Source organism: Grammomys surdaster, unplaced genomic scaffold (assembly GCF_004785775.1).
Source record: "Grammomys surdaster isolate TR1022 unplaced genomic scaffold, NIH_TR_1.0 125671, whole genome shotgun sequence".
NCBI lineage: Eukaryota > Metazoa > Chordata > Mammalia > Rodentia > Muridae > Grammomys > Grammomys surdaster.
In genome coordinates, this window is record NW_021620508.1 from 306,649 (window position 1) to 321,054 (window position 14,406).

The following is a 14,406-nucleotide window of genomic DNA, read 5'->3' on the forward strand; positions in this document are numbered from 1 at the left end:
GATCTGGTCCTCCTGCCTCTACCTCCCAAGGGCTGGGATTACAGGTATGTGCCACTGCGCCTGGCTTTGACGGTAGGTCTTTACTGAGGGCAACAGTGATGATGAAGTCATTATAGTGGGTCCTAATCCAATATGCTTGATGTCTTGGCAAAAGGGGGAGGAGATTTGACCCAAAACTGATCCAGGAAGAACAAAATTCAAATATTCAAACCTCCAAGTCCCAAGGTTGAGGGGCTTGGGGGAGGAGCAGGAGTAGATCTTCTCCTTGAAGCACAAAAGGAAGTAACCCTGCTGCAACTTGATTCCGAAGTTGAGATTGAAGCCTGAAAGGGTGTGACGTGATACATTCTAGTTTGGACGTTTGTCCCCAGCACTCAGCCCCCAGCCCTTGCAGACCAAATACCAGCTTTCTTGAAGGCATCAGCTGATTTGGGTAACAGGTAGCCCCCTGCTTCCCCTCTGGCTCTCAGTCCATCTGAGTCCATCTCAGTCCCCTTATGGTGGGCCCCTCCTAATCCCCTGGCTCTGCCACAGACTCTCACTGGGACTCACCTACCCCTGTTTCCCCTCTCCAAGGACTCTAGCTCATACCTGGAACTGACAGAGTACCCACTCTACACAGGAACACCAGCTCAGTGAGTCCAGTGTGGTTGGACATCTGTGGCACAGGGCACCTCAGAATCTTCATATTCACCCTCAAAGTCCAGGCACCAGGTCCCTCTCTTCTCCGGAACCCAGGCTTTCAAGCCCCACCCCACTGTCAATGGACCATTGTCTCAGACTGGGAAAGGCACGGGCAGAGGCTGACATCATGGAGCCTGAGGTGGGGGTATCACTGCCCCCCAGCCCCAGTCTTCCTGACTCCTGATCCACTCCCTGGTCTAAGGGATTTCCCTGTCCTCACTCCTGGAAGAAAGGACTCCCCCACCCCCAACCCCTGCTCTGGCCTCTGAAGGGCCATGAAACTGCTCTGTGTATCTTGCCACCTCTAACACCCTGTCCACCTTACAAAACCCGTGCCTGATTCAGGATGACTGTAGATTCCGTACCCAGAGGGTCCTCACCCGGCTCAGAAAGCCACCATGGTCTCGCGTGCACAAAAGTCTAGCCTTAAGACCCCAGGCAAGTACACAGGCAGGCTTCTGTGGGAAGTCTGCTCTCTCAGAGCTTCAAGCTAGATGAACAGGCCAGGACCAGACAGAGTACCCAAGGGCAGGGTGACCAGCTTCGGTCATGGTGAGTTCTATAGAAAGAAAAGGACAGATTTCAAATGAAAGGGCGGGGACCAGACATGGTGGCACACATCTGTATCAGTACTGTGGAGACTTAGCCATGTTGTACTCAGGGCTAGCCTGAGATGCATAGTGAGCTGGAGGCCAGCCTGCACTATATAGAAAGACTCAAAGAATGAATTAAAAAGTAGGGTGGGGTCGGGTGGTGGTGGCACCCATCTTTAATCCCAGCACATGGGAGGCAGGGCAGGCAGATTTCTGAGTTCGAGAGTTCGAGGCTAGCCTGGTCTACAGAGTGAGTTCCAGGACAGCCAGGGCTACACAGAGAAACCCTGTCTCGAAAAACCAAAAAAAAAAAAAAAAAAGAAAGGAGGGAAGGAAGAGAACAAGAGAGAAAGAAAGAAGGAGGTGGAGAGATGGCTTAGTAAGTAAAAGTACTGACTCTACTCCCACAGGACCTGGGATCAAGTCCCAGCACTTACACGGTGGCTCACAACCATCTGGAACTCCAGATCCAGGGGATCTGATGCTCTCATCTGACCTCCATGGGCATCAGATCCAAAAATGGGGCACAGACAAACATACAAGCAAAAACACCCACACACATAGCATAAATAAATCTAAAATAAGTCAATCAATAAACGTAATTTTTTTAAGAGCATGTTTGTTTGTTTGTTTAACAGGTGGAGACAGATTCAGAACAATACAGACAGAGCCTTCATCCTCATCAGGGGAAGGTCGTGATCTCAGGAAACAGTGGCTAAGGTCATTTCGGAGGACAAGAAGTGTCAAGGAGAAAACAGACCGGGAAGGGAAACATAGGTGGGGGAGGGGGTGATTCTCAGCATGGTGGAGGTGACTGGAGCCATACAAGGAGAGGATGTGTTTCCTCTTACTGGCAACCAGTCTCTACCTGTCTCTTGGGACCAAGATCACAATGTTGCCACCGATTCTTCCAGGACAACAGGTTCCACCTTTCAGCCTGAAACTTTCAGAAAGACGAGGCCACTCCTCCCTCCCAAACCCCCAAATTAGGCTGTATATTAATGGAGGAAGGGGAGGAGCAAGGTAGACCCCCATCCTCTCTAGGAAGGAGCTAGTAGGACCCAGGCATCAGGCTGCCCAGTCCCAGGCCTAGCCCTGTGGTGACAAGGGCCCCTTTGTGCCCCCCTCCCCCGGGGGCAGGGAGGAGCTGGGCCCTGGAGGCAGGCGGCCCCTGGCACCCGGGGGGCAGAGGAGGGGCTGGCAAGTGGGGGCCTAGACCCTGGAAGGCCAAGGGACTGTAAGCCTGGCCAGCGGAGCAGAGGGTGCAGAAGCCAGACCATCCAAGTGAGTACTGAGGCAGAGAGGGCTAGGGTGAAACACCCCCAGGGGGTTGGGAGCGCTGGTCACCAGGACACGTGCAAGGCCAGGTATGCCAGGAAGCAGGGAGTGCCTGCCACTGTGAACCAGAGGGCCACTCGTTTCAAATGGAACAGGGTATTGCTTTAAAATGGGCTTCCAAACCAACCAAAGATCTTAGTGGGGGCAGTGATGGGAGCAGAAACAGCAATGAGGCCTTGAGAAGAAGAGACAGAAAGAAAGGTCAAGGGGACCTCTCTCCTGGACCTACCTCATCAATGGTGGGAGTTTCTGCAAGGCCAGCTCCTCTGGGGTTTGCAAAACTGGGAGAGATGGGACAGTGATCTGGACTGGGGGAAAAAGGGGCCGGTGCAGAGCCATCAGACACTGGAATCCACCATGTGGATGTGGGTGAGGCCAGCAAGCTGTGAACACCTGGGTGCACAGTAAGGGTGACAGTGTGTGTCTACCTCCCCTGTGTAGCCTTCTGTGTTAGTGTTCCTTACCTCCTCCTTGCACGTCACTGAAGAGACTTGGTAGGTGTGTTTTTCCCTATCCCCATCCGTCCCTTGGATTTGTTTGTGTTTGCTGAAGTAGGGCCACTCACAGCCCAGGCTAACCCTCAACTTGCTAATATAACCAAAGCTGGTTTTGAACTCTTGATCCTTCTGCCCTTCCTTCTCGAGTTCAGGGGTGACAGGTGTGCAGTCAGTGGTCCTGGCTTCTCCAGTGGAAAGTTAACACTATAGATATGGGGTCTGTTTGTCTTGCAGTTATTAGCCTTGTGATTCTTTAGAGAGCTTCAAATCATTGTCCTTGCTGAGATTGCTTGAGCCCATATGCCAAGATCAGAATCTGCCCCAGAGAAGAACGCACCCTGTGCATGACTATCTCACCCATCTGCTTGTGCTAAATTGATTGGCCCTTACCTCTGGGTATTTCCCGTTCCTTCCAGTCACAGGTGCCAGGGTCACAGCTGCCCTGTGTCCATAGGTGTGTCTGGGTGGAGCTCTCTGTAGTCACACCTCAGTGTGTGCAGGTTCTTGTGACTTGCACACTTGCGAGCAGGACAGCCAGAGCCATGACTACCCAGGTGTGCATGTCCAAGGCTGAGGGCAGTCAGGTGATCTCTGCACAGCCTGTACCAGGATGCTCCTCTGCAGACACAGGGTTGTCAGGGTAGGGATGTGTCTTCATGGGTCTCCGAATCTCCATTCTGTAAGTCTGTTCTTGCTGGCTGTCAGATTTCCTTCTAGCGTTTGCATGTTTCTGGGCATGCGTCTACATCTGTAGGAAGAGGCCAGCCAAGGCCGGGAAAAGCAGCTACTTCAAAATCCTGGCTCTAGTCCCGATCGACCCACAGGGCAGCGGGGGGGCCAAGGGGCCATCACCTCTGGCTCCTCCTGGCCCTTCACAGAATCCAGTCACGAACAACCAATCTCACTCACACTCCACCTACCCCCCAGGAGGTCCCTAGGATGGGGCACCCACACCCCCAAAGGAACAGGGCTCTTTTTGTATTGGCTACTGGCCTCTGGTGAGGGTGGGGACACCCTGGGCCTGCTGCGGGTGGGAGAGGGCGGCAGGAATTCACACGGCATGCTGGGAATGCTGATATTGTGAAACCCGGTCATTGATGGGGCTGGGCCCCTGCCTGCCTGCCACCCCCAGGTCTCATCTGCTCCTTCACTGGACTCGCCACTCACTGTTCCCCTCATCTCAGAGCTACCATCCCCTTCCTTCCCCACGACTCTCCCACGTCCCAGCTGGGGGAGGGGGTGTTGTTGTGGCGGAATAGTATCTTTGAAACTGTGTGGGAGCATCCTGGGTATCCATGGGTACCAGAGACCACAGGGATGTTCTTACAACACAGACACCGCCCAGAGTATACACGGAAAAGCAGGGTGGCAGGCGCCGAGAGTTTCACCCTGGAACCCCTGACTGACTTGTGTTCTAGGTTGACTGGCCACTTCAAGTGGAATCAGGAGACATTGCCAACTCAGGGAGACTGAGGTGAGGGGTAAGATACCAATGTTTTCTTTATCCAAATAACCGCTTCTTACCTCAGGAGGAGTGTTGCACCTGCCTAGCGCTCTCTGAGAGAGAAGCAGGAATGCTTACTAACCTGCCGCTGGCATGCAGTGACAGCACAGCTCTGCTGCTAAGTCTGCAGACCAGCTAAGTGATCTTGGGCGAGCTATGCACCCCCTGGACTTTAGATGCACACAGTAATTTCACCTACCTCAAAGACATCAGAGTTGTAACCCCAGTGCCCACTTGAGCCACGAGAATGACAGACACAAGACAAACAGATCGCTGAACCATCTAGCTGTCCACTGTAGAACAGTGGCATCTAATATTCTAGAGATATCTGCAGCTAAGGCAGGGAGAAAGAAGAACTGGGGTCAGGGATGAGATGTCTGGGCCCGTGTTTGAGCTGTGTGACTTTGGGAAGCTTGCTTAACTTCCCCGGGTGACTGGTGTCAAACCTGGTGGCTGTGTGTGGCTTGCAGCACCCAGCTCTGACGGAAGCACTGAAGCCCAGCATTTATAAGTGACAGCAGTTAACCTTGGCCCAGTGCTCCCTCCCCTCCTGTCTTCTTCTTCTTCTTCTTCTCCTTCTCCTTCTCCTTCTCCTCCTCCTCCTCCTCCTCCTCCTCCTCCTCCTCCTCCTCCTCCTCCTCCTCCTTCTTCTTCTTCTTCTTCAAGACAGGGTTTCTCTGTGCAGTCCTGGCTGGAACTCACTCTGTAGACCAGGCTGGCCTCAAACTCAGAAATCCGCCTAACTCTGCCTCCCAAGTGCTGGGATTAAAGGTGTGCACCACCACTGCCCGGCTCCTGTGGTCTTCTAAAACCCTGCTCTTGTCCCTCTCCATCCCTAGCTTGCTCAAGTGCTGGACAAGATGATATTCCTTACCACCCTGCCGCTGTTTTGGATAATGATTTCAGGTAATTGCTGGGGAGATATGTCCCACCCCACACATTCCAGCCCAGTGTCCCATGGTGGGAACTGTTGGAGATAAGGGGGTGGGCTCTGTCCCTCAGCTTCTGTGTTCCCACCCATCTACAGCTTCTCGAGGGGGCCACTGGGGTGCCTGGATGCCTTCGTCCATCTCAGCCTTCGAGGGCACATGCGTCTCCATCCCCTGCCGTTTTGACTTCCCTGATGAGCTCAGACCGGCTGTGGTACATGGTGTCTGGTATTTCAATAGTCCCTACCCCAAGAACTACCCACCGGTGGTCTTCAAGTCCCGCACACAAGTGGTCCATGAGAGCTTCCAGGGCCGCAGTCGTCTGTTGGGAGACCTGGGCCTACGAAACTGTACCCTGCTTCTCAGCACACTGAGCCCCGAGCTGGGAGGCAAATACTATTTCCGAGGTGACCTGGGCGGCTACAACCAGTACACCTTCTCAGAACACAGCGTCCTGGACATCATCAGTGAGTTGGGTCCCCCAGGGTTGGGTGGGCTCCAAGGAGCTGCAGCAATTCTGAGATGAGAGGGAGGGGCAGGTGGGTGTCCTCTGCACCTGGGCCACCAGCTCTGGATGACAGACCCAGAAAAGGCCAATTTAGCTGGGTGTAAACCCCAGTGCCTACCTGAGGTACATGGATGACAGACATAAACAAAGAGGGCCCTACGGGGTCTGCCTGCCCTCTGAGATAGCCCTTACTAGTCTAGAGACATCTGGAGCTAAAGACAGAGAGCTGGGGTCAGGGATGATGCTTCTAGTTGCCTGCTTTAGTTGGGTAGCTTTGGGCAACTTGATTAAGTTCTCTGGCCCTTAGTTTCCAACACACAGGCAGCAAGCAGGTGAATGGTTTTAAGGCTGGAAGCTGTTTGCAGCACCAGATCTAAGCTCTGGCAGAGGTAGAGGCTTGACTTGCTTAACTTCCCCGGGTGACTGGTTTCAAGCCTGGGGGCTGTGCCTGGCTTGCAGCAACCAGCTCTGACTGATGGAATGGGGTGGGGTGGGGGGGAGTCATTGCAGAATAAGGCACTGAAGCAGGAGGACCCCTACTATGCAGGCACACTAGAAACCAACACTGGAAGTTTTTGGCTAACAGCTGAATTTTTGCACTTGTCTTGCATGGTTGCATTCCGAATAAGACAAAAAGGGGTGGGGTGGGGTGGGGTAGGGGGACCACAAAATGGCTCAGTGGGTAATGGAACTTGCCCCTAAGTCTGACACCCCAGATCTGATAACTGGAACTCATATGAGTAGAAATGGTGGAAGAAGAGAAGCAACTCCTGTAGGTTGTCCTCTGATCTCCACAGGACATACACATACCCACATGTATCCATACACACAGGCATGTGCGCATGCACACACACACACACACACACACACACACACACAAATAGATGTAAAAAGCAAAATAAAGCCAGGCAGTGGAGTTCCAGGACAGCCAGGGCTACACAGAGAAACCCTGTCTCGAAAAACCAAAAAAAAAAAAAAAAGGAAGAAAGAAACAAAGACAGACAGAGAAAGAAAGAAAGAAAGAAAGAAAGAAAGAAAGAAAGAAAGAAAGAGAGAAAGAGAGAAAGAGAGAAAGAGAGGAAGAGAGGAAGAGAGGAAGAGAGAGAGAAAAAGGAGAAATATAAGACAGGACCTGATAGCATAGACCTTATTTCCAGCTACTTGAAAGGCTGAAGCAGGAAGACTACACGCCCATCTGGGATACTGAGTTAGCTGAGGTCAGCTTTAAGAACTTAGTAAGATCCTCAAAATAAAGAGTAACCAGATCGATGAGGATGTATCAGGTCCAAAGGTAGATAAATGGGGGATGGGGGTGGAATCGGGGAAAATGCAGGTAGCTGTGGCCAGGTTTGGCGATTAAAATAGAAGTCCCTGCCTGATTTCTGAGAGGCATCCCTAACTAGAGACCTTACGTTAAGTTTCCCAGTTGCGTTTGGCCTCTGTGAGTACACACACTACAGCCTCGCTGTGGAGAGAGACAACATCACACACCACACACTCAGCACACCAGAACCACACACAGGCACCCACAAAACACGCAGCTCCCCACCCCTGTGCCATACCGGTCACAGCTTGGTTTCTATTGCTGTGGTAAACACAGTAACCAAACGCAACACTGCAGGACAGGGGATATGTCAGTTAAGGCTCAAGTCGGAGTCTATCCCTGAGGGCCAGGGCAGAGACTCCAGACATGACCCTGGAGGCAGGGACTGAAGTAGATACCACAGAGGGATGCTTCCTGGCTTACTCCTCTCATTCACCAACTTTTCTTTTCTTTTTTTTTTTCGAGACAGGGTTTCTCTGTGTAGCCCTGGCTGTCCTGGAACTCACTCTGTAGACCAGGCTGGCCTCGAACTCTCGAACTCAGAGATCCACCTGCCTCTGCCTCCCAAGTGCTGGGATTAAAGGCGTGCGCCACCACTGCCCGGCTCACCAACTTTTCTTATACCTCCCAGGACCACATGCCCCACAGTGGTGCTGCCCCACAGTGGCTAAATCCCCCTACACCAGTCAGTCAAGAAGATGCTCTGCTGGCTTACCGCAGGCCAATCAGATAGAGCCATTTTCCCAGTTGAAGTTCAGTCTTCCCACATGACTCACGTTCACACAAAAATCAAACAGGACAATATCACATACCGACACGCAACTGTCCCTCCTCCCCAACCCAGCGGCTCACCCAGGTAGGGGATATATACAGGGACCACAGAGGAACTTAGTAAGATAGAATTTCCAGCCGGGCGGTGGTGGCACATGCCTTTAATCCCAGCACTTGGGAGGCAGAGGCAGGCGGATTTCTGAGTTCGAGGCCAGCCTGGTCTATAGAGTGAGTTCCAGGACAGCCCGGGCTATAAGAGAAACCCTGTCTCGAAAAAACCACAAAAAAAAAAAAAATAGAATTTCCATATGCCACAGAAGCATCCTGATAGGCTGTGTGAACTGCTCTGTGTGTGTGTGTGTGTGTGTGTGTGTGTGTGTGTGTGTGTGTTGGAGGGGTGACCAACACTTGGAAAGGGTATAGCTGAGGCAGTGCCCTGGGCATTCAGAGGGATAAGGTCCCAGGAGTGGAGCCAGACAGGTGGGCATGCCCACAGCCTGAGACTGCTTCCAGGACCCTCCTTTTTCTCCTTCTCGTACACAGACACCCCCAACATCGTGGTGCCCCCGGAAGTGGTGGCAGGAACGGAAGTGGAGGTCAGTTGCATGGTGCCAGACAACTGCCCAGAGCTGCGTCCAGAGCTGAGCTGGCTGGGCCACGAGGGGCTGGGGGAGCCCACTGTGCTGGGTCGGCTGCGTGAGGATGAAGGCACCTGGGTGCAGGTGTCGCTGCTACACTTCGTGCCTACTAGAGAGGCCAATGGCCACCGTCTGGGCTGTCAGGCTGCCTTCCCCAACACCACCTTGCAGTTCGAGGGTTACGCCAGTCTGGACGTCAAGTGTGAGCCTGGGTGCGGGTTGGGGCAGGAGTGGGGACTGGGCAGGGTGTGGCAGGATAGGGAGACTGTGGGCGGGGCTTGGATGGGTATGAATTGGGGGCGGGACTTTGTTGGTGGGCGGTGTACTGGGGCAGGACCAATCTGGAGGGTGGCATCTGGAGGACGGGACCTAGGATGGTTAAGTCAGGTCTGCTGGGTAGGTGGGTCCAGGAGGGGTAGGACCCAGAAAAGGGGCATGGAAGCTGGGGATTGGGGGCGGGGCCTGGGCTTGCGGAGCATTCCTGGATCTGATACACCCATCAATCAGCCCGCTGACCCTTCGCCTTATTCCGGGCCTCAGACCCCCCAGTGATTGTGGAGATGAATTCCTCTGTGGAGGCCATTGAGGGCTCCCACGTCAGCCTGCTCTGTGGGGCTGACAGCAACCCGCCACCGCTGCTGACTTGGATGCGGGACGGGATGGTGTTGAGGGAGGCAGTTGCTGAGAGCCTATACCTGGATCTGGAGGAGGTGACCCCAGGAGAGGACGGCGTCTATGCCTGCCTGGCAGAGAATGCCTACGGCCAGGACAACCGCACAGTGGAGCTGAGCGTCATGTGTGAGTCCCCACCCAGGGCATCCATATACCCCTGCAGGGAACAGACATTGGGAACGGCTTCTCCCAGAGGAACTACTAGCCTTAAACAACAGGAACTTACCTGCATTTTGCAGCGGTAGTTTAATGGGAGGGCTGAGGATACCCAGGGTATCAATTAGCCTCATTGCGTGAACCTGGTTGTAATAGGAGACGGATGCTGTTGGAGCAGGACCCTTAACTGAGAATCAAGCACAGGCCATTCATGCATGTATTCATTCATTCATTCATTCATTCATTCACAAATATGTATTGAGGCACAGTGCCCGGGGCTGGGGATAATAAAGACAGTCACAGGCAGTGTTCACTCAGCTCTCTCTGACTGGCATCCTCTACGCCTCCTGTTCAGCTCTCAGAAGCCTTCCCTCACCATCCTACTTAGAAACATGACCACCCGATTCCTCCTCCCTAAGCTTTTGGTTTTTTTCCATAGCACAAATCTCTGGCTGAAAATGTATTTTATTTCCTTACACTGCATCTTTCCCTAAGGGCCTTCCTTGCTCAGCTGAGAATAGCTCTTGTCACTCGGCAGGGTCTTGTCCCATGTTGGATGTTCAGCCCTATTCTTTGAGGCTGGAATTACTAAGCCTGTTTTCAAGATGGGAAAAATGAGTCCCAACATGAAGACAAAAGGTCTGCATAGCTAGGATGGGGTAGTGCCAGCATCCCAGACTACACACATAATTCCAACATGCAGGAGGTTAAGGCAGGAGGATTGATTGCCATGAGTTCAAGGCCAGGCTGGACTATATAGTGAACTAAAAGGCCAGCTGGGGCCACACGGCAAGAGCCGTCCCAAAAGTAAATGAACAAGTAAACAAACAGCATTAAAAAGGAAAAAAAGACAGGATGACAGTTCGTTTAAATGAGACAGCCAGGACTGGGTGGGACTGTCGGGGTCACTTTTGGGGATGGGGCTTGGCCTGTAGATGAGCAGTTCCTATGGGTTCCAATTGTTTTTTAAGGCTGGTGAGTTCCTCTTTTTCTTTTAAATAATTTATTTTTTATTATATGTGCATTGGTGTTTTGCCTGCGTGTATATCTGTATGAGGGTGTCAGATCTTGGATTTACAGCCATGAGCTGTCATGTGGGTGCTAAGAATTGAACCCCAGTCTTCTGGGAGAGCATAACTACTTAGCCATCTCTCCAGCCACAGGTTCTGATATTTCGTCTTCCCGCAGATGCACCTTGGAAGCCCACAGTGAATGGGACCGTGGTGGCCGTAGAGGGAGAGACGGTCTCCATTCTGTGTTCCACACAGAGCAACCCGGATCCCATTCTCACCATCTTCAAGGAGAAGCAGATCCTGGCCACGGTCATCTATGAGAGTCAGCTGCAGCTGGAACTCCCTGCAGTGACACCCGAGGACGATGGGGAATACTGGTGTGTGGCTGAGAACCAGTATGGCCAGAGAGCCACCGCCTTCAACCTGTCTGTGGAATGTGAGTGTCCCTCCCCCCTCGCTTCCACCAGTAGCTCCATGGGGACACCTGAGTGACTGGGAGTTGCCCATGCATCCCTGCCAGGCTTAGCTTTGTCTGTCCCTGATAAGGACGGGGAAGAAGAGAGGAGCTGAATCCAGGTTAAGAGTGTGACTCTCCCATTGAGGACATCATGTTCCCGTGTCCTGGGAGTGGGAGGAGCTTTTAGCCAAAGGGGTTCAGGAACATGTGGTTACTGCTTGGCTACAGATTTAAGATGGTAACTCTGGTATTTGTCCCTTGGAGAGCATTGCTAGGTACCAGATGTTGTTGGATGTGCTATGCTCAGGGACCCATCTCATCTTTGTTCTATCAGTATCCTCTTTACAGAGAAGGAAACTGAGGGCCAGAGAAATTAGGACACTTGCCTGAGGTCACACGGCTAAAAAGTAGCAGGTTTTGAGAGTCGAACCCAGGCAATCTGGCTCTGCTCTGCACAACCTAGAGTCCACCACCCTGGACTCATACACTGAGCTGTTGTGGTGTGCTCCTGGGAGGTGGGAGACGAGATCAAGGAGATACTAAGTTTCTTGGCAGACATAGCACAGTCAGAGGAATGCTAAGGACGCACTTATAAGCTAACGTCCTAGAAGTAAAAGCAATTACACATTGCCAACTAGTGCCTGGCCTGAGCTCTCTATGGATAACTCCCTCTACTTCACCCAAACCTACTCCCAAGTTCACTACAGGTGGTAGCAGCCAAGTTCCAGTTTTTACTTCTTTGTGCTTTCTAAGAGTTTCCAAATAGAGAATGCTATCTCCTCTTCCCCGGGCTTCCTCCTCAGCTTTGCCTGTCTTAAAGCACTCACCTCGAAACTGTACCTCTTTCAGTGCTGCCAATGGAACCCAAGGCTTTATGTGTGTCAGGGAGGGGCTCTACCACTGAGCCACGCCCCCAGCCCCTCACTGGGGGATTCTAGGCAGGGGCTCTACCACTGAGCCACACCCCAGCTCCTCACTGGTGGGATTCTAGGCAGGGGCTCTACCACTGAGCCACACGACCAGTTCCAGCTCCTTTCCTGCAAAAGGAGATGACAAAAACATCTCATGAGTAAGATGACTGTGAGGATGAGAGGAACGTGTCCTGTGCGTTCTTAGATATCTGCGTCTTGTCCCATTGGTCTTTCCTTGGGACTCAAGTGGGCGTTTGTCACTGAAGCCAAAGATTTATCTGCTTTCTCCTCTCTCCAGAGGTAAATACTTGTCTGGATGCTAAGCATCTCATGCTGTCTTTGGAGTCTCATGGTTATTTATTTTAGAGGCAGGTGGATTTCTGAGTTCAAGACCAACCTGGTCTACAGAGTGAGTTCCAGGACAGCCAGTGCTACACAGAGAAATCCTGTCTCAAAAAAAAAAACAAAAAACAAAAAAAGATGTATTTATTTTTATGTGTTAGTGTTCTATCTGCATATACACCTGCATGCCAGAAGAGGGCATTGGATCACACTGTAGCGGGTCATGAACCACCGTGTGGGTTGCTGGGAATTAAACTCAGAAGCTCTGGAAGAGCAGTCAGTGCCCTTAATCCATGATCTATCTCTCCAGCCCAGAACCCCATAGCCTCCTGTGAGCTAATGGCGCCTTCCCCTTCTCCAGGGACCAGGAAGGCAGCTCAACTGATAGAGTCCTTACCTAGCGTGTATGAAGCCCGGGTTCCAGACACAGGAGTATATAAGTTCCATATAGTGACGCATACCCCAAATCCATCAGTCAGGAGGTGGAGACAGACAAATCAGAAATTACCCTTGGTTACCAAGGGAGCCTGGGCCAGCCTAGGTATCTTAGGTTTTTTTATTTTTTATTTTTATTTTTTTGATGTTGATGATATATTGTTCATACTCTCGTGAAAACAACTAGGGGAGACATGTTTAATTCACTCATGCACCTTTCCAGGCTACAGCCCATCGTTTTAGGGATATCATGTTGACAGGAGCTTGAAGGAGCTGGCCACATCACATCCACAGTCAAGAGCGGAGAGCAATGAGTGAACCCAGCCAAGCTCAGCTTTCTCTCCTTTTCATTCAGTCGAGGTGGAGCGGGGTTTGAACTAGTGCTGTTCATATTCAGGATGGGTCTTCCCTCCTTGAGTCAATTAAGAAAAATCCCCCTCTGGCATGCCCACAGACCAGCCTAATCTATGCAGTCCCTCACTGAGACTTCCTTCCCACAGTGTTGAAAATTAACACCGTGACACCGGAGTACCCAGGACTCTGACTCCAAAAACCCAAAACCCCAAACCAAAAGTCCCCCCCTCTACCTTTACTTCTCCATCCTGAAGGCTCACTGGCCACAGTCAGCCAGTAGATGGCAGAGTTGGGATGCCAAAGCCAGGCACCCCCAAACTCGCCATCCTTTGAATCATGTCAAGGGGTTGTACGCTTCTTCTGAAACTTCTGGGAAGCCAGAAAGATACGAAATACGCACACAGGCAGGGCACCAGCACTCGAGCATCTGGAGTAGACACTTGTCACCAGTGTGTTGGTTGTGATGTCCTGAGTGGGTGTGACTCAGAAATGTTCTAGAATCTTCTTTTGAGTTCAGATTCAGTGTTACCCGTTGCCACTGGGCTGTTGCCACAGCAAGTGTGTATGCACAGCGCCTATTCACTTTAGCTTTGCACAGACATGCACAGAGGCTCCAGCACAGTTACCCAGCCCTGGTGCATACGTACCTGCTCCTGAGACTTGCTGCCCACCATTGTGACTGGCTCATTCTTCTGGGCTTAAAAATGGGAGTCAACACGCTGGTGGTCTTTTGCCTGCGTGAGCAGATTTGGGTCAGAATTCACTCAGTACCAGCACTTGGTATAGAACCAGCAGAGAGGTGTCGGGTAGCTGAAGACTGATAAAGAACATGGTTTTAAAAGCATAACTTAGGGGCCGGGGAGGTGGTTCTGTGGGTTATGTGCTTTTGCATAAGTGTGAGGACCTGAATTCAAATCCTATGCACCATGTTAAAAGAAACATTGTAAATGTAACCCTGGTCCTGGGAGCTGAGACAGGAGGATTCCAGGGACTTCTGGCTAGCCAGTTGGTGAGCTTCAGTATTAGTGAGAGACATTGTCTCAAAATGTAAGTGTAAAGTGATAGAGAAATGCATCCAGTGTCGCTCTCTGACACCCACGTGTGCGTTCAACCATACGTGTATAACTGCACATATGTCACAATTCTCTCACTTGCTCACTCGCTCTCTGTCTTACACATACACACACACACACACAGACACAGACACACACATGCACACACATACACACACATACACACACACACACAGACACACACATACACATACACACACATACACA

General features: G+C 51.7%; 1 protein-coding gene across 2 annotated transcripts in view; it reads left to right on the top strand.

The window, feature by feature from the left end:
- Window positions 1-2,439: 2,439 nt before the first annotated feature.
- Window positions 2,440-14,406, top strand: part of Mag (myelin associated glycoprotein) — a 16,404-nt gene continuing 4,437 nt past the window's right edge. The window contains exons 1-7 of one of the 2 annotated variants that reach the window (XM_028787638.1): window positions 2,440-2,561; window positions 4,531-4,586; window positions 5,456-5,522; window positions 5,644-6,012; window positions 8,692-8,988; window positions 9,327-9,584; window positions 10,803-11,063. In XM_028787638.1, the coding sequence (XP_028643471.1) occupies window positions 5,477-5,522; window positions 5,644-6,012; window positions 8,692-8,988; window positions 9,327-9,584; window positions 10,803-11,063 (1,231 nt within the window). In that variant the 5' untranslated portion in view covers window positions 2,440-2,561; window positions 4,531-4,586; window positions 5,456-5,476. The remainder of the gene's footprint in view (window positions 2,562-4,530; window positions 4,587-5,455; window positions 5,523-5,643; window positions 6,013-8,691; window positions 8,989-9,326; window positions 9,585-10,802; window positions 11,064-14,406) is intronic. The other variant, XM_028787636.1, reaches the window with a different exon arrangement.